We start from the raw sequence: 19,430 nt of genomic DNA, 5'->3' as shown, positions 1-19,430 counted from the left end.
TTTGGTAAAAGTAACATTGATGAACTTATTTGGATTTTAGTTATACAAACATTTCAAATCCTTTTAGCTCTCCACTATAATTCTTAGCAGTAGAAGTTATATAACTACAAGTTTTTATCAATCTTTCTTTCCTATGGAGATAAAGGAAATAAAATAAGTGAAATCAGTAGGATTCTCCTCACCCAGCCCAGAGGAGAAAAAATCATTTTGTTTTAGTAGATAGATGTTTGTTCTCAGGATTAATTATGATAATTTGCAGTAAAGAACTGAGGAAGTAGGAAAAAATTCTTCCTATATGCTTCAAATTTTCCCACTACAGAACAGTGGTACTTTATGGCAGGTACTCAGTCATATTCATGAAACTGAAGGAGTCAGTATTGCACGAGAGATTAAGATTTGGATCTGAAATTAGACCCCTTCAGTTTCCCTCTAACCACTTTTATCCATGACCTCAGGCAGGTTACTAAATTTTGATGCCTCACTTTGTTATTACACTACCTACCATATAGCCGTTATGAATGAGTATTAAGCACTTGGAAGGTCCCCAACAATGTTTGCTGTTACTGTTAACAGTTACTGAGGGCCTGCTATGTGCCAAACACTGCTGGCTGCTGGAAACATAAAGACCAATAATAACCTGGTCCCTGTCTTTGAGGAATGTAACAGAGATCGATAAACATTTGGTGACCATCATAATAAAATTGTCATAGATAATTCTGTTTTTGCAATAGTACTACTATATTGGGAGCTTTGCATTATATTATCTGTGTACTACATTATGGCAACAATTGTTCAACACTTTACTTGGCTTTAGAGTACAAATCAGTGTAACACAGCAGTGCCCAACCTTTTTGCCACCAGGGACCGATTTCATGGAAGACAATTTTTCCACAGATTGGGGGTGGGGGGAGAGGCGGAGTCAGGTGGTGATGAGAGCAACAGGGAGCAGCTGTAAATACAGATGAAGCTTCACTCATGTGCTGCTCACCTGCTGTGCTGCCTGGTTCCTAAAAGGCCATGGACTGGTACAGATCCAAGGCCCAGGTATTGGGGACCGAAGATGTAACAGGATTCCTTTCCTTGAGTACATTCTCCACATTCTAAAGTGGAGACCAGAAATATAAATAAATGATTACAAGTATATTTGACAGGTATAAAACTTGTACAAAAGGAACATGTTCATATAATCTAATGCTTTTTGTTTGTTTGTTTGTTTGTTTGTTTGTTTTACTTTTTTCCTCACTTGCGGTTTTGGTAATTTATACCTGCAGTCTCCAACTCCTGATGTGCGGGCCACACAGCAGGAGGTGAGCAGCAGGCAAGGGAGTGAAGCTTCATCTGTATTTACAGCCACTCCCCATCGCTTGCATCACCGCCTGAGCGCTGCCTCCTGTCAGATCTGCAGTGACATAAGATTCTCACAGGATTGTGAACCCTACTGTAAACTGCACATGCAGGGGATCTAGGTTGCATGCTCCTTGTGAGAATCTAATACCTGATGATCTGAGGTGGAATTGAAGCGGTGATGTTAGCACTGGGGAGCGGCTGCAAATACAGATTATCATTAGCAGAGAGATGACTGCACAGAGACCGTAATAAATCAATTGCTTGCAGACTCATATCAAAACCCTATCAGTGAGTGGCAGGTGACAATGTAATAATAATAGAAATAAAGTGCACAATAAATGTAATGCACTTGACTCATCCCGAAACCATTCGCCACCCACCTCTGGGTCCATGGAAAAATTATCTTTCATAAAACCAGTCTGTGGTGCCAAAAGGTTTGGGACTGCTGATTTGTAGTGACTACATTTTTGGATTCCTATCCCAATTTGCAGTTTTTGTAATTATTTTTGTTAGCTCTGGTTTCTTTTGCATGAAGAGGTTATTTTAAAATGCATTTCAAGAGCTAGTGATTTCTTATAATATTAGTTTTCTTCCCCAAAATAAATGATCTGTTCTGAGGAATACCTGGCTCTTCTGAAGACATTAATTAATTATTCTTTAAAAAAATTTTAAAGGCCAGGCACAGTGGCTCACGCCTGTAATTCTAGCACTCTGAGAGGCCAAGGCGGGAGGACTGCTTGATCTCAGGAGTTTAAGACCAGCCTGAGTAACAGTGAGATCCTGTCTCTACTAAAAATAGAAAAATTAGCCAGGCATCGTGGTGCATGCCTGTAGTCCCAGCTACTTGGGAGGCTGAGGCAGGAGGATCGCTTGAGCCCAGGAGCTTGAAGTTGCAGTGAGCTACAATGATGTCACTGCACTCCATCCAGGGTGACAAAGTAAGACACTTATCTCAAAAAAAAAAAGTTTTAAAAAATTTACTTGATGTAACATATTCATTTTAAAAGCTATACTTCTGTTAAAACCTTAATTTTTTTATTATTAAAGCTATGTGCCTTAAAATGTAAACATATCGTAAGTAAGCTTTATCTTTTTTCATATTCTAGGTTTTGACATTTGCATATAAGCATGCATTAGTAAATAAAATGTATGGGAGAGGCCTTAAATTTGCAACTAAACTTGTGGAAGAAAAACCAACAAAAGAAAACTGGAAAAATTGTATTCAAGTAAGTGATTTTTAAAATGTCACTGTTAACTGTCACTTCAATATTGCATAGTAACAAGATAACTAGAAAAGTTTGGGGTAGAAATATATAAGAATACTGATTTTTATCATGACCAGTTATACTTTCAGTAATGTAATCTGAACTATAAAATACATGAGAGACAGTCAATAAACTATTTGAATTTTAAGAACATTTTTTACTCCTATCCATAAAATGTATATTTAGCCTCAAATGTTTTCAGCAAGGACAAAATGCATTTTGAATCTTGTATAATTAGAAGACAGTTTTCCTTTTTGAAGGAACCAATTCCTTTTAAATACATGTTACATCAGTTCTAAAATGGTGGACTTTTAAAGTTTATATTGAGTTTTATTCTTCATTTGAGATGATAGGCCATTTTTGTTAATTATTTTATCATATATCAAATAGGCAGAGAAATTCTATAGTTGAGTTTTCTGCACAAGTTAATTGTCAAGTGTGAAATTGTCAAGTTTTTTATAAGCTTCTCATTACTGTAGTCTTACCTTGTCTTTGGCCAGTTGGTTTGCATGTATGAAGGCAGGGGATTTTGGTGGTGCCAGATGCACCGAAGGGGCTGAGCTGGGTTACTTACACTCTATATTCAAAGTATGCTTGGGATGTAAAACGGACTGGGAGGTTCCTCTGAAAACTTTTGATAATTAGAGTAAGGTATAAGTTATCTTTGCTCTTAGAACTTTTTCTGTTTACCTTCACCAGTCAGTCCAAATTGTAAAACATTTAAAATTGGCTCCTTCACATCTTTGATGAGATCAAGAAAATTCTTTCTGGAGCCAGTTGTTGATATGTCTTGTGTGATTCTCATCACATAAAATATAATCTGAGTACTTATGTCTGAGAAGCCAATGATCTCCCCGCAGACCCTCACATCAGGGGTGTTTTAGAACTTGTCTCCCCTCTACTCTGCCCCGCTACTGTCTATTTTCCACACAGCAGCCAGAAAAGATGACTGGTGATTTTCCATCACATTTGTAATAAGATCCAAACTCCCCCTGTGGCCTAGAAGGCTCCCGCCTACCTCTCCAGCCCTGTCTCATACCACATTTGCCCTTATAAATTCTGCCTCTGCCACAGCAGCCTCTCTCTGCTTGGCTAAAGCAGCCACACCCTTTCCCAGAAGGATTTTAGCACTAACTGTTACAACTATATGGAAAGCTCTTCCCCTAGATTTTCAGAGATTTTTTTTCTTGTCATTCAAATTCAGCTTAAATGTCACCTTCTCAGAGATCCTTTCTTGACTATCTAACTGCCCAGTTACTTTGTATTGTATCAGGTATTATTTTTACTATATGCCTGATAAATATATTATTTACTTCTTTATTCATCCATTTATTAATTTGCTTATTATTATTTTTTTTTCCTGAAAGTGGGAGTTGAGTTTGTTTGGTGCTGTTTTCCTGATGCTTAGAAGATGATTTGACTTAATAGTGGGCACTCAGAAAAAATGAAAGGAAGTTAGATTGGTAGGAAGGAACGGAACAAGTAGGTTAAGCTGGAAGGAAGAAAGGAAGACAGAAAGGTTAGTAGGAAAGAGGGAAAGAAGGAAACTTGGTAGAGATAATAATCAGGCAGAAAGTTGGTTGATTAGTTGTTAGTTAAGAAAAGTTGATTGGTAGGAAGGACGGACAATGAGTGGGTGGGTGGGTTGATGGTTGGCTGATGGAAGGAAGATTCTATATGCTACTACTTTTTTATTACTGAATATTTAATACAGAATTTACCCTCAATATTGAGCTTGAAAATCTGTCATTTCCCTTAGTAATATGTTACTGTGTTTTGTTGTAGCTGATGAAGTTACTTGGATGGACTCATTGTGCATCTTTTACTGAAAACTGGCTCCCCATCATGTATCCTCCTGATTATTGTGTATTCTAAAATAGAAACCAAGACTTTAAATTTTTAAAAAGGAAGTTTTATAGTGAATGGATATAAAAACAAATTTGTGGCATTTTTAGTCTAATGCATGTTTTCATCCACTATCAAATACTGATTATTAAAATGATGTGTATTTATGAGAGAATTCATTGGCGTGTGGCTTAATACATGTAAATCTAGACCTCTGACATCATGGTGTTTTCTTACTGCCTCACCATTGCTGGCTCAGGGATATGCCCTGCCTGCCAGCACCCAGGCCTTTGAGTTGGGTTGCAGCTTACACATGCATGATAGGTTTTGAACAGTAACTTTTAACTGCAAACCTGTAAAATTCTATTTTTTATTTTATAAATGAGAACAGGGTTTTAACATGCTCAACTTTTTTTTTCAATTGTATGAAGGCCTTAAAAAAGCTACATTAAGCGTAGCTAAAATTATTTATTGGACTAAAAATTAAAAGAACTTCATTTCCAGATTTTTTTTTTTCTTGTCTTTTGGCAAACGTTTACACTGAATTACAGGGGGGAAATGGCACAAATCCCTGGCAGTTGCTGGAGCATAACTGTTTCCATAAATCTTCATCTTGGGATTATTACAGGCAAGTCATTTGAACATCCTCTTGAAGTGCAGAGCATCAGAATGAACTAATAATACATGTATAAGTGCCAGACAGCTAAATCTTTATCAGGTATTGTAAAGATACACATATGGTATGTTTATTAAAGTTGAAATAATGTAAAACACGTGAATAAATGTGCAAAACCAAGATCACAGTACACCATACGCACTCTATACCTTAATTTTTTTTAATAAATAATAAAAGTGAATATTGAAGCTTCTTAAAGTTGGTCTTAATTTTTCATAAATAAAATTTGGGGTTATAACAATATATTAAATCACAGACAAAAAATTAAACATAAGATAATTTATTTTATAATGTTTCTTATAGGCTTATAATTATTTGAGTATATTTCCAGTTCTTATTGTGTGATTAACTTTTGTGTATGTTTAACTTTTTATTATTTTTATCCTTTTGGCTATAATACCTGCTTCTCTCATCATTAATGCATGAAATAAACACACACGTAAATCATATTAAAAAGTCTATAGTTACTTATCTAATTGGAATGGTGTGTGTATGGTTTTTTAATCTTGTTTCCTTAAAATTTACCACTGCAAAAGACCTACTGATAATCTTGTCTGGTCATTCATAACTATTTTTGTTTCATCTCATGAAAGCATTAGAACCTTTATGAGAAAATAGAAATATGCATATAAACCGCACACAATTTCTGGGGCATCTAGAGTCTAAAGACCATCCATGAACAACCACATTTGCTTTCTTGTACACATATGCATACTTTCACCTGCACAGGTACAGGTCTCCATGTATACAGGTTTATTTAGTCCAGTGAGGGAATCCAGAAGCTCAGAAAGGGTAGGATGACTTCCCAAGATCATACTGCTGATTGATTATTGATTACAGAAACCTATTTCACAGCCCAGGTGTTTCCATTTCAAGGAATAGGAATCAGTAAACTGTGGCCCACAAGCCAAAACTGTACTGCTGCCTGTTTTTGTAAATTGTTTTATTGGAACAGAGCCATACCCATCTGTTTATGACTCCTATAATTGGAAGCAGTTATACAAGGCTGCTGTCACCCGCTGCTTTTTGTCTGCATTATACTGGGCTTCCATGGTAACAGCTGGACCCAGGTAAGCTTTAGAAGGTATCCTCAGTAAAATCATTATTGTTTGTCTCTATGTGATTAAAAATAATTCAGGCGGTAAGATGGTGCTTTAAAAAGTCAGGTGACAGTTTTCCTGTTTCGGTCATAGTGGCCAATGTTTGCACACACCCACCGAAGACAACTGAAAGAGCTAGGTAAACAGAAGGTGGTCAATATTGGTTCTGTGGCCCCTTTCCAATGATAAAAGGTAGTTCCTGGTTGTTACTGGTAGTTTTGCCGTCTCATGGGATTTCTCACTCCTTACTAATATTGACCTGCTTCCTAGTATAACTTCTCTTTACACCAGAAGAGCCCAGGCTTGTCCTTTTCTTAGGTACCACAAACCTCAAACCCCTTCTCACTCCATCCTAGCTTTGGTGGCATGTCCATAGGCTGGAAACCCTATCCTGGGTCTTAGCTGTCTAGTCCTGGTTCAGGCACTGACAAGCCAAATCACTTGACCCCCATGGATCCCATCTAGAAAATTATGGTGTTGGATTCAATGTGTCTGTTACAACTCAAAAATTATTTAACCAAGGCTTCTCCTCAGCAATGTTTCATTTTCTGTATTCCCAACACCCCAGCATTAAGAATATATGTGTCTTGTCTTTCCCTGCAGGCTTTAACTCAGCGAAGCCTGTGTAGGCAGATGGATAGGATCCTTTCCCTCCCCCAACAAAAGGGGGGAAAAAAGTCTCTTGAATGGAAAGAATTTTTTTTGAGGAATAAGAAAGAAATTCTGAACTTTGAGTCCAAACACAGTAAACTAAGAGGAGAAAACTGCATTGGTAGTAATGGGTAATAAATTGAAAAAAGGAAACAATAAATTCCTAGAATCTAGAAAAAGGAGATGTTAGTGCTGCTCTAACATGAAAGGTTCTTGGGCCTCTCCCAGGAGGTTTAGGTGATGCAAAATTTTTTGTGAGTTGAAAATTCATGAGAGGATGGAGGGGTTCACAATACTCATCTACTTATTTAGCAGATTATTGAGCTCTAGTTGCTGTACAATAAACTGCACATATTTAAAGTATAATTTCTCTACTTTTCACATAATTAAATTTTTCTTTAATTAAAAAATTGGAAGAAAAAGATTCTTATAACTGCAATCAGTCCAACTTTTCTAAAAGGGCAGAATTCTGTGCATTTACAAAATAAGTGTATGATCATATCCCTTTGCCCTGGGACTGTGAAAGAAATGCATTTGTAAGTCTAAGAAGAGACTTAGGAGGCAGCGTCCCATTGCTAAAATTTTCTTGGTAGTTCCCGGTGTGCTGTATACATGAAAAGTAGAGGATTTGAGAGAGAATTTGTGTTATATTTGGGAAAAACCATGGGGGGGATTTTTTAACTTTATTGAGGTGTAATTTACATACTATAAAATTTAAGCATTTTAAGTGTACGGTCTAACGTCTCTAGTGCAACCATCAGCCCAATCTAGTTTTACAACAATTCCATTCGTCTGAAAGAGTTCCCTTCTGCCCATGTGTAGTCAATCTCCATTCTCACTGCTCGCCCCAGACAACCAGTGATCTGCTTTCCATCTCTAAAGTTTTGACTTTTCCAGAAATTTCATATAAATGGAATCATACGATATATCTTTTATGCCTTCTTTCACTAAGCATAATGTTCTTGAGTTTCACCCATGTTGAGTATATCCATTCATTCCTTTTTACTTCTGAGTAAAAACTGCATTGTGTGATTTTGTCCATTTACCAGTTTATAATATTTGGATTGTTTATATTTGAGGCTATATAAATAATGCTGCTGTGAACATTTGTTTACAAGTCTTTTGTGGGGGCATATATTTTAAATTTATCTTGGGTAGGTATGTAGGACTGAAATGGCTGAGTCATGTGATATGTTTCTTTTTAACATAGTAAGAAACTAGCAAACTGTTTTCCAAAGTGACTGTACCATTTTACATTCCCACGAGCAGTGTGTGAGTGTTGTAGGTTTTGCACATCCTCATCAACACTTGATATTGTCACTTTTTTAACTTTGGCCATTTTACTGGTTGTGTATCTCATGATTTTAATTTGCATTTCCCTAATAAATAATGAGCTTGTTAGACATTTGTGTATCTTCTTTGGTAAAATTTCTATTTCAATTTTTTTGCCAATTTTTTCAGATGGATGTCTGTCTTACTGAGTTGTGAAAGTTCTTTATATATTTTGTATACAAGCCCTTTTTCAGCTATGTATTTTGCAAATATTTTCTCAACATTTTTTCCATTGATGATTTATACTTGGTGTCATATCTAAGATATCTTGGTCTAACCCAAGGTAACACAGATTTTATCCTTTTTCTAGTAGTTTTGTAGTTTTTATAACTTTAACTCTTGTATTTAGGTCCATGATCAATTTCAATTTAATTTTTGTGTATGGTATGAGAGAAGGTTCAGAGTTCTCTGTGTGTACGTGGGTAATTGTTCTAGCACCACTGGTTTAAAAGACCATACTTTCCCATTGAATTACCTTTGCCAAAAATCAATTGACCACATATATGTGGGTCCATTTTGGTACTCTCTTCTATTCCATTACTATATGTCTCTATTTTTATGCTGAAATCGACTGACTTGATTACAGAGCTTCATACTGACAAACCAAGGATTTCCAGATTGACTTATCTTTCCCACCCTTTTTCACATGAGAGAGAAGCAGCAGCAAGTAAAACTGGGTCAAATAATGAGGAATCACCAGGTGAACATCCTGTGCTTGCCACACATTATCTGGATATAAAAGACATCCTATCTTTTCCTACTTTTCTTCCACATTTGGGGGCCTGATTTTGTAAGTTCTGTATCCTAAGGGAGAACGTAGCAAATGGCGTGTTTATTTTCCTTCCCTTTGCTTAAGAGAAGGAAATTAAGGCTACTGCTTTAGTCAACTTTTTTTTTTTCTGGTGAGGTTAGGGAACACGTCATAATTTCCTCTTTTTATTTTGTTTAAATTTAGTCTTAAAACCTTGGAAATAGGTTTTTGTCACATAGGCCTTGCTGTTAGTTGATTGATACACTTTCACTTATTTTAAAAGAAGAAATTTTAATCACCATCCAGAGGAATTGAAAGTATTTAGAAACATTCATCACCAAATACCTTACTCGTGTTCTTAATAGACAGTATCAATAAAGGAGAAAATAGATGCAATTAAATCTTTCCAATTATGTCTAGAATATTCATTTGGCCCTTAAACTTAGATACTTATTACTAATTTTTTGCAGAGGACTTTAAAGTTTACTTAAAAAAATATCAGTATGTATGTACATGTATTAAGAAATACCCGAGGCCTTGAGCTCAGGAGTTCAAGACCAGCCTGAGCAAGAGCGAGACCTCATCTCTACTAAAAATGGAAGAAAAATTAGGTGGGCAACTAAAAACAGAAAAAATTAGCCGGGCATCGTTGCAAGTGCCTGTAGTCCCAGCTACTTGGGAGGCTGAGGCAGAAGGATCGCCTAAGCCCAGGAGATTGCTGTGAGCTATGGTGACGCGACTGCACTCTAGCCCTGGTGACAGAGCAAGATTCTGTCTTAAAAAAAAAAAATAGATACCAATATATATTAGTATCAGCAACTAATACTAATTGCTATCTCAATTACTACATCTTTAAAGTACTTGTAAAGCACATCTTCCTACTTGGTTCTTCAGGAGTGTCTTGACTCTTATTAGCCTTTTCATTTTCATAGGATTTTAGAACTAGCTTGACAAATTCCACAAGAATTCATATTGGGGTTTTTGACTATGACTTCACATAAGGTACTGATCAATTTGGAGAAAATTGACATCTTTACGGTGTCTTCCATTGCATGAACTTGGCATGCCTCCCCATTTACTTAGGTTATCTTTAATTTGTCTCAATAATGCTATAAATTTGTGTAGAAGTTTTATACATCTTTTGTTACATTTATTCCTAAGTATTTGATATTGCTATAATTAAGTGGTATCTTTATATAAATTTCATATTCTAATTATTTGTAGTTAGAATTTATAAATAAAATTGAGTTTTGGATATTGACATTTGGCAACCTTGCTAAACTCTTATGAATTCCAGTAATTTTACTGTAGATTGCCTGTGGTTCCAGGGGCTGACAATCTGACCTGCAGGCCACATCTAATCCAGGGCCTGTTTTTGTGGGCTAAGAATGGTTCTTACCTTTTTATAGATGGCTGTAAAAGCAAAAAAACAAAACCACACACACACACAAAAACCCCAAAGAATATTTTGCAAAAACAGTATGTGGCCTGCAAAGTGTAAAGTATTTATTGTGAGAAAAGCAGGCAGTGCAGAAATTTAACTTGAACTTATCACATTATCACAGGTGATTGACACAGAGGGAGAGTATTTGTAAACTCTCTTAAGAAGTCCGTAGAACAGCATGCATGTTTTTCATCCAGCAGTTTTCTCACTTTTAATCAGTGTTAAGCCTATTAACTATTTTCTGTCACTGAATATCCTCTCTTTTTGCTACAGTTAAAAATCTATGTAAGTGGATTCTTCAAACTAAGCTATAGTGACCCTGTCGAGCCCAGTTTCAAAAATCATGTGACAAAACTATTGACAAGTTTAAAACTGTGTTCTGCAACAGAAGTAACAAGGAGGAAATCCACTTGTTTATTAATTTATTCATGTAAAATTCATTGACCGTAATTGAGACTTTTGGATGTCAACAAAGCTACTTTTGTGTTTTCACATTATCACTTGTAGATATTTAGATTAGCCAGATAATCTTATTTTAGAAAATATCTGCACTAAGTTACATTTGTTCTAGGTATAGGCATTTCTTATGCACCACTGCCTCATTCTTATAAAAGAAATCATTAATTGCTAATGCAGTTTCTAACAGCTCAAAAGACACACTAGTGTTTTGAACGGCATTTTGTTTGATTTAGTCCCATTTTAGTATCCCCTTAAAAAGTTTGATAGATGACTCTGGATATTCAGCCAAGAGTGTCGTATCAAAAACTTGATTGAATTTATCCAAAAATTCATAATCTGTGCTGAATCTGAACTTGTTTGCCCAAAGCAGCACAGTCCCTGGCTGGGAAAAGTACACCATGGTGGTGAGCAGCTTGTCCAGGAAGTAATGGTGGTAGACTACATCCGAGGCCAGAACATAATCATAATAAAAAGTTGACTTGGGGAAGTTTTGTTCCAGGTTTTCCCCCCATACCAGTTCTTTCACTTCAGGCAGGTGTGCTGTACATTTCAGTGTGTTTTTTAAAAGATTATATTGAAGGTTTCCTAAGACATCAGGCAGATCCGTTGCTGTGACTTGAGCTCCTAAGAGAAAAAGAGAAAAATTGTAATAATTACCTGGAAACATTTGGGCAGCCATAGCATGCATATACTCAGGGAGGAACACAAGAAATATTGATTGATTGAGACAGTCTCATTCTGTTGTCCAGACTAGAGTGCAGTGGTGTCAGCCTAGCTCACAGCAACCTCAAACTCCTAGGCTCAAGCGATCCTCCTGCCTCAGCCTCTTGAGTGGCTGGAACTACAAGCACGTGCCACTACTCCAGGCTAATTTTTTCTATTTTTAGTAAAGACCGGAACTCACTCTTGCTCATGCTGGTCTCAAACTCCTGAGCTCAAGTAATCCTCCCGCCTCGGTCTCCAAGAGTGCTAGAATTACAGATAGGCATGAGCCACCTTGCCCGGCCAGAAATATTTAATAGTACTAGATGTCTCAACCCGGGCCCTGTTGGCATGTAGGCTGGACATATTTGGTGTAATTTGGGCTGGATAGTTCTTTCTTGCGGGTGGTCCAGTCCTGTGTGCTGTGAGATGATTAGTAGCCCCCCCCCCCCCCACCGGTCTCCACCCACCAGATGTCAAGAGAACCCCAGCTCACCCCACCTGGGTAGTGACCATCAACAGGGATGGGATTCAGAGTCGGGCTTCTAGATGCTCACTTCCTTTACGTGGAAACTGGGTGGACTGGAGAAGTTCATGAACCTCTCTAAGACTCAGTTATTTTATCTCCGTGCATAACAGTAGTAATCGCTGCTGCATGACATTGTGGGGACATTCACTGAGTGAAGTCATGGCCAAGAGCCTACACCATGGCCTGTCATACAGGAAGCACTTGCTATCATGTCACAGGAAAGGTCTTTTGAAACAAGGTCAGGAATAAACAAACAAACCTAAAATACTGGCCACGATGGAAACAAGGCCTGGTCCGGCGCCAATTTCAAGTATTTTAGCATCTTGGAGATTCAGTTCATCTGTATGTTCCTCCAAATAGTGACACAAAGCTGTAGCCTAAAAAACATTTATTACAGTCTTCACCTGGGCATTGGAACATTGGAAACCAGCCGTGACCCCTTCTGCCACCTCCAGTTAAATACTAAAATACATGTGATTAAATATTTACAGCTTATTCATGATTGAGTTTATTGAATGTATTTATATACATTCAATGCCATATTTAGACCTCTGGAATATAAAAATTATAATAAATTGCATCTAAGGAACTGGAGAAACAGATTTGTTTTATTGCCTTCATCAGATTTGACCAATCTCCAAAGAAGAGGAAGATCAGCAAATCAGCTCAGCTCTTAAAAATCAGGCTGAAAAACAGCACCTTCTGCTGGTTTAATCACGTTGGGTGTCCAGCTTGCTTTAAGAATGTTGTGTAAACTTGAACACTCTCTTCTGACTCCTCTTTCAAAATTCAGGTTGGTTAGGAATTTACCTGCTGTATTGGACAACTAGGCAGTTATTTTATTTTGTTAAAGACACGCATCCTCATTCAGTAGGTCTGGGGTGGGGCTTAACAGCCTGCATTTCTAAACAAGCCCCAAGTGACGCAGTCTGCTGGACCATAGACCACACTGAGCAGTCGTGGCAAGGAAACTTTTTTTAAATGTTCTATGTGTGAATAAATCTTCTATACAGACTTCTATACAGGAAATCAAATGTCCCTTTCCTTCTTTATTCATTCTGTCCCTCTGCCTTCCCCTAACCTTTCTCCAAAGAGTAAAGGGTATTCGATCTGCACTGATTCATGAGGTGTTTACATTTATGCCGGTGAGGCCCAGCCAGCCGTGCCTTGGAGTAGAGAGGTTAGGAAGAGTTATGCATGAGAAAGTGGCTTAAATTTGAGTATAAATAGCCTAGAGTTGGGAATGTGAACACTGAGCATTTTTTGTTTTTTGTTTTTTGTTTTTTTTAATGAGCTCTATAATTTGCTTATAGGCTTAGCCCTGGCTAAAGATATGCCCTCATCTTCCTCCAGGCTCCACTTTCTATTTTGGGCCCATGTTGGAGTGGGGGTGGCCAGGACCTGACCCCATAAGTCACTCCATTCCATCCTCATCTGTTCATATTGAACAGGCACGTGCAAAGGTGAATGTGACAGTCACGTCCACTGTCCAGGGACTCAGTGGTGGGGCTGAGGGACACGTAAACCAGTTATAAATCGTGTCCCTGGGAGGTTAGCGGCATAAAGGAGGCATATACTGGTTGCAGGGATGGGGGGCAATGGAGCCACTGAGGAGTCAGACCAACTTCCTGGGGCCTGGGAGAAGTGAGCCCGGCATCCTAGCACGAGAGGTGCTGCAGGCCGGGCGGCAGGTGAACTGGCAGCACATTGCAAGGAGCTCCAGAACTGGAAGAAAGTTTTGCAGAAAGGAGTTCTTAAGGAGAGACGGTAAGTATTTGCTGTAAGGGGTTATTCCATATTAGGGACAGAGGGTCACCTAGAGTGATCCAGAGGACAGGTGTGCAGTGGACAAGCGTCGAGGGACTTCCTGGAGATGGCTGTCGGCCTCCCCGTTCCGAGCCCTGTCCTGGGAGGGCTGGCTCGAGCCGTGTGTCACATAGAGACAGAGCTCTCCCAGGAACAGCCGTGTCTTTTGACATTGCAAGATAGGCCCCTCAGTCCTGGCGGAGAACTCTGAAGTGATCTTTTCACAGAGTTGCACTTCAAGCCACACGAGAAAAGGGTGTCTTCCCACTTTGTGTACCCTCCTGCAGCTTTCAGGAAACAGGTTTCAAGAGAGGCCAGTGCTGGGTGCGTGAAAGGCTGACTGACGCCTTGTTGAGGGTGAAACAGTCAAGTGGACCAATACTCTTTTTCCCATTTCTAATCTCTCACTCTACTGCTATGCGGCTATAGCACTGCCATAGTTGTTTATTTGCCAAAAGTATTATAATGGGAAGCTGTGGAGTCATTTGGTGGCTTTCAAACTTGTGTTAAGGCAAAGAAAAGCCTTTGTTTGAAGGAAATCATATTTCTATGCATAAGGACTAAGTATACAGCCTCCTTGTTTGGAAGTGGGGAGCCCTAAGAGCCTTGAGCCCTCTGGCTCCCCCTCCCCCTGACTTGCCACCACCCCCTAGACCTCCTGAGGGAGCCCCATGGCCCCTCTGAGCGTGACTGCTCGACGCGGGTCCCTGGACCAGCAGATGCACATCACCTGGGAGCTTGCAAGAAAAGCGGTCACAGCCACCCTCCACCCCCAGATCTCTTGAGTCGAAATCTGCATTTTACCAGAATCGCAGTATGATTCACACACCTGCCAACCATCAGGGAGTTCTGATCTGGAGCCTTTCTACGCACTGACAGCCTCTGCAGTGGAAAGAGCACAGGTGCCAGCCGGCGCTGCACGAGCCCCCAGCAGAGTGGCTTTCACAAACCAGTGAACCGTCCCAGCCCCCATTTCCTCAGCTATAAGGTGGAAATGATACAACATCAATGACTACAGCTAATATGAACTTATGTGTAGCACTTCATTTAGTTCTCACAACCCGAATTCAATTCTCACAATTCCGTCCACCGTGGCAGGCACTAGACATCACCAACACCCCACGTTTTAAATATGGAAGTGAAGGCAAATGGAGGTGAAGTGAACATTGCTGACCCCACTGCATGGAAATGGCAGGGTTTCTGGCTCTAAACCCAGAATATGTCCCCCCTTTGAATGCCATTCTTCCAGGGGTATTGCAGGGCTAACATGAGATGAAGTAATGCTTCCTAAACGTTTCTGCTAAAATATCCACCCTGTAGTGGTATGAATGGCCGAAGGTCAGTGGGTGTGGCCCAAAGGTGCCTACTGCAACTAAACTCTAATTTACCTGGGGTTTTTGCTTAACAATTCATATGGATTTTGCATCCTACTTCCTGATATAGTCAAGTTTATGTAATATAAAAATAATTTTTCAAGAAACATAGCTTAAAGCAAAACCAATGGTTCTGGGGCAAGTACTATTTTTTGCTGATTCTACCACGCCTCAGGGGGCCGGGCAATTGAACTTCAATTTGAGAAGCACACAATGTTCAAGCACTTGACAAATTATCCAAGGCAACACAGACGTACGAAATTATTTCCAGAAATCCTGACATCACAAATATAACAGTTCTCTCACCCCTGGCCACACCACTGCTCCATAACTCTCTATGGATTCTTGAATGACTATCTTCTTGCCTGCAAACCGATAATACTCCTGAGTGTAGCTGGCATAATCTGTAGGAACAAATTTCTGGAGGCTATGAAGAGTTGGCTCTATCTTGTTAGAACCTGTGAAGCAGAAAAATAAAATAGGTTTCATGATTTGTTCATCCAGTGCAAATACACACTTGGTACAATTGGTGAGATGAGAATAGGCTGTCCCACAAACAGAGGGGTGAGTCTATCAATGACAATGCCTGCAAATTAGCACAAAACTGAATTATATGGGATGACAGGGACATGAAATTCAGATGTGACCTTTTAATAAGACAACAACATGCCCAAGTATGCCCCGGGTCTTTCCTTTATTTAGGAGAAGACGGAAGAGGTGTTGATCCACCTATGTTTTGCTGATGGGAAGAAGCTAGCTTCAGCACACCGGCACAAATGAGCTATCTGGATAAGGAGGAACTAGGTAAACATGGACCTGGCTATTTTTAGGTCTTGAAGTGATGTAACATTCCCACGTGTTGGCTGGGGCATGTTCCTTAAATCCTTCCTACAACTGCTCCTCAAAAGGTCCAGGCCACCCAAAGCCCAGCCAGCTCTACAGCCCTGTGGGGGGAGGGGGTGGGGGGCTGTCAGATGAGCTCTGGCTATTAAGTTACTACTGCTTTAAATACTCCTCTAAACCCACGACCCACTCTAGCAGCTCTAAAATATCATATAAAATGAGAGGTACAGAACACCTGATTGGGCTGACATCATGGAATCACAAATCATTGCAGGTTTCCAGAGTGTTTAAGGATAAAAAGAGTGGTGAGTAAGTGTCAGGAAGGAGGATGCTGCTCGAACACATATTAGTGGCCGTCAGGAGCAGAGGAAAAGGTGTTGGCACCAGCAGTGGGAAAGAATTAACACTGCAGAGTCTGGGAAGGTCAGTTTTATTTGCATGAAATCTGCCTTTGTTGCCTGGGATATGACTGGAAAATGTTTAACTGGGGCTGGAATGTGGGCTTTGGGAAAAAACTGGAAGGAGCAAGTCAACATTTGAAGTGCTCTACTCAGAAAAAATGCTCTCAGGGTGCAAGAGGAGGGGCATGGGAAGGGAAAGTGAATACAGGCAAAGGGAAGTGGCCCTTGGAAGAAATCTACTCAGCAGTGCACCCGCAGGGGCAGGGGCAGGGGCAGGGGCAGGCCCTACAAGCTGTTTCAAGTATCGCTGATTTCAATACACGCTAGAGCAGTTCTGTGCTGCTGGTCTACAGGCCCTGTGTAACGGGTTCACAGTAAGTACAGAAATTTGGAGTAAGCACTTAGAAATATTTACAATAATTTGACAATGTCAGTTGAATCTAATTACCCAAAAATGGGGCTTACATTTTATGTCTGTATATTTTCATTTTGTTTTTCTAGAAATTCACTTTTGTTGTGTGTGACGAAAGTATCAGCACGCAGCACACTAGGAAATGGCCCTTGACCACAGTGTGAGTGAAGCGAGTCATTTGTAAGTTAGCATGATGGACGCCCTTAGCTCTTCAGGTGTTGCTTTTGGCCACAGTTCTGATTTAGTGTGTTCGCCACTTAAAGGTGAATTCTCTGCCCTGACCAAAACGGGGTGATCTTCCAGAGACCTGAGACTTCACCGAACTCACAAGAACCTGCCAATAAACAGTAGCCAATTCAGTCCTGAGACTGCCCGTTACTGTTACGTGGGAGGGGAGGGAGGGACACCTGTAGCCTTCGCCTGCCCCTTATGACAGGAGGCCACTGACATCTAACACCACGAACCCAGTATTGACGTGTGACCCAAGAAGCCCTAGCTTCTACTTTAGAGCTGAGAGGCTGACTTTGAACTCAGGTTGGGAGACTGAAAAAGGCAGAGGAGTAGACACTGGTATGCTGCTGAATGTTCAACAACCAGTCTGCGGGGCGAGGATCCGGGAAGAACGCTGATTTGGAGGGTTTGACAATTGCCCGGTGCAAGTACTCCCACCAGCATGGCATCCCTGGGAGCAGATGTGCAGTAGCACATGGGCACAATAGACAAAAATCACCTCAAGAGCATAGATAGCAGTAAAATGTAAAATAATCAGTTTTGAGTACTTATTACCTTAGCTTTTTAATATACCTTTGTCTTTAATATAACCTATTTAATCATAAGATTATATAGCTTACATTTTAATAATGGCCATGTTTAACATTCAAAATTCAGGCACCGATACATGCCACCTCCAGCACACCACCGGGCGGGTGGCTCAGAGCGTCGGGGACATGCCGGCCCGGCCTGCACCCCCTCCTACCCGCCATCACCTGGAGTGTGCCTTCTGCCCATGCTCCCACATATCACTGCGTGGGGACTTATTTTTATCCCAAGACTGTAGGAAAAGTTGGTGGACTGATTTCAATGGCTCATCCTTTCACGAGTAAATAACTGACAAATATTAAGCTTGACAGTTACACTTCCCCAGTCGACACTGTGAGCAATGTGGACGTACGACTGTTCTCTCACAGACTCTTTGAAGTTCTACAAAGACAGAGAGATGGATGTGTATTGCACTTTAAATATTTTCATTTATTCTATTTGTGCTGGCCAATGGTTTTGGAGAGAACAGATTTTAGAGAGATCAGACTTTAGAAGTAAAGGAGAGTTGCATTTTTATGTAAACAATTCAATCAAATAACATCCTGATAGAATCGCGATATATTTTTACAACTTTAAGTGATTGTAAACATTTTAAATGCTGTATCTTGGCTTTTATGACTTCATTTGTTAATGTCTGTTGTTTATTTACTACTGAATCCATGCCCAGAAATGCAACCCTAAACTGCTAAATTATCCTAATGGGAAAATATGCTTTGATTTACAAGGATCCACTGTATGACGAAGCTGCCAGGAATGCATTTTGGTGAAAAACAGAAATGAATCTAGGCTTTTTAAAAAGTTCTTGTTACAAAAATATAGCTATTTTAGATTTATACATAAGATAAAACAAATTTGTGGACTTTGATAAGTAAATGAAAAAACAGAGATTACTTTTAGTGCTATGTTTGTGATCACATAAAGGCATTTTTCTACTAAGTTTCATTACAGTAAAAATTTAGAGTTAAAAGAAAATGGAAATTCCTGTCACTGAAGTTTACTTGAAAATGTCACCACCAGGAAAGCAACTGAGGAAAACTGTTGAGGTGATGAGAAAGGCTTTACCTCCCGGGGGTCCCCCGGCGCCATCTTTCTGGAGAGCCCCCTCCTTCTCAGCCTCCAACCAGCCAGCTGGGGAGCTCGGTTCTCCCCCCACGCACCCGGGCTGCTGCACGGAGCTCAGACACACGTCCATAACCGGAGCCTGCTGGGAGGAAAGAACTGGACAAGACCGGAGTCACTCGGCCCAAGTCAAGTCTGACATTCCTGGAGGGCTCCAAAGGTATAGCTTATCCAAGCCAAAAGAACGCCTGCTTTTCAGCTCTGTTCCCTGGGTGAGCAAAGCAGCCACCCAAGGAGCTGCCATCCTGGTTTTGCAGAGCACGGTCCAGGGAGACCATTAAACATTCCCAAACGCATCTGCATGAAGAAATGCAGAAACAGCAATGGTAGCCTGAGAACAGGCACCATGTTGCTCAGGAGGCTATGGCAAGTTGTTGTTATTTTGCAAATTTATTCCTTGCCATCCTCGCCACCCCCACCTCCCAAGTATTGTAGCACATCACTAAGTTCTGGGAGTCTCACATGTATTTCTAATAACCTTTGGAACTGAATATTAATAACAAAAACCTGCCCAGATTGCATACCATTGGGGGAACTTGTGGATTATGGGGTTAAT

At 39.9% G+C, this 19,430-nt stretch overlaps 2 protein-coding genes across 4 annotated transcripts in view; one reads left to right on the top strand and one right to left on the bottom strand.

Moving 5' to 3' along the window:
- Window positions 1-5,331, top strand: part of TPP2 (tripeptidyl peptidase 2) — a 72,809-nt gene extending 67,478 nt beyond the window's left edge. For all 3 annotated transcript variants that reach the window (XM_045567543.1, XM_045567544.1, XM_045567545.1), the window contains 2 exons: window positions 2,454-2,573; window positions 4,398-5,331. In XM_045567543.1, coding sequence (XP_045423499.1) covers window positions 2,454-2,573; window positions 4,398-4,487 — 210 coding nt within the window. In that variant the 3' untranslated portion in view covers window positions 4,488-5,331. The remainder of the gene's footprint in view (window positions 1-2,453; window positions 2,574-4,397) is intronic.
- Window positions 5,332-11,075: 5,744 nt separating this feature from the next.
- METTL21C (methyltransferase 21C, AARS1 lysine) lies at window positions 11,076-18,953 on the bottom strand. The gene is made up of 4 exons (XM_045566906.1): window positions 18,818-18,953; window positions 15,587-15,738; window positions 12,361-12,478; window positions 11,076-11,494 (listed from the first exon to the last, which is right to left on the bottom strand). Exons 1-4 carry the CDS (start codon window positions 18,945-18,947, stop codon window positions 11,100-11,102), a joined length of 795 nt encoding a protein of 264 aa, XP_045422862.1. The 5' UTR covers window positions 18,948-18,953; the 3' UTR covers window positions 11,076-11,099.
- Between the last annotated feature and the right edge of the window lie 477 nt (window positions 18,954-19,430).

The sequence above is a fragment of the Lemur catta genome, chromosome 13, assembly GCF_020740605.2.
Source record: "Lemur catta isolate mLemCat1 chromosome 13, mLemCat1.pri, whole genome shotgun sequence".
NCBI lineage: Eukaryota > Metazoa > Chordata > Mammalia > Primates > Lemuridae > Lemur > Lemur catta.
The sequence above is the reverse complement of the archived record's forward strand: the minus strand, read 5'-3'. Positions and strand labels throughout refer to the sequence as shown.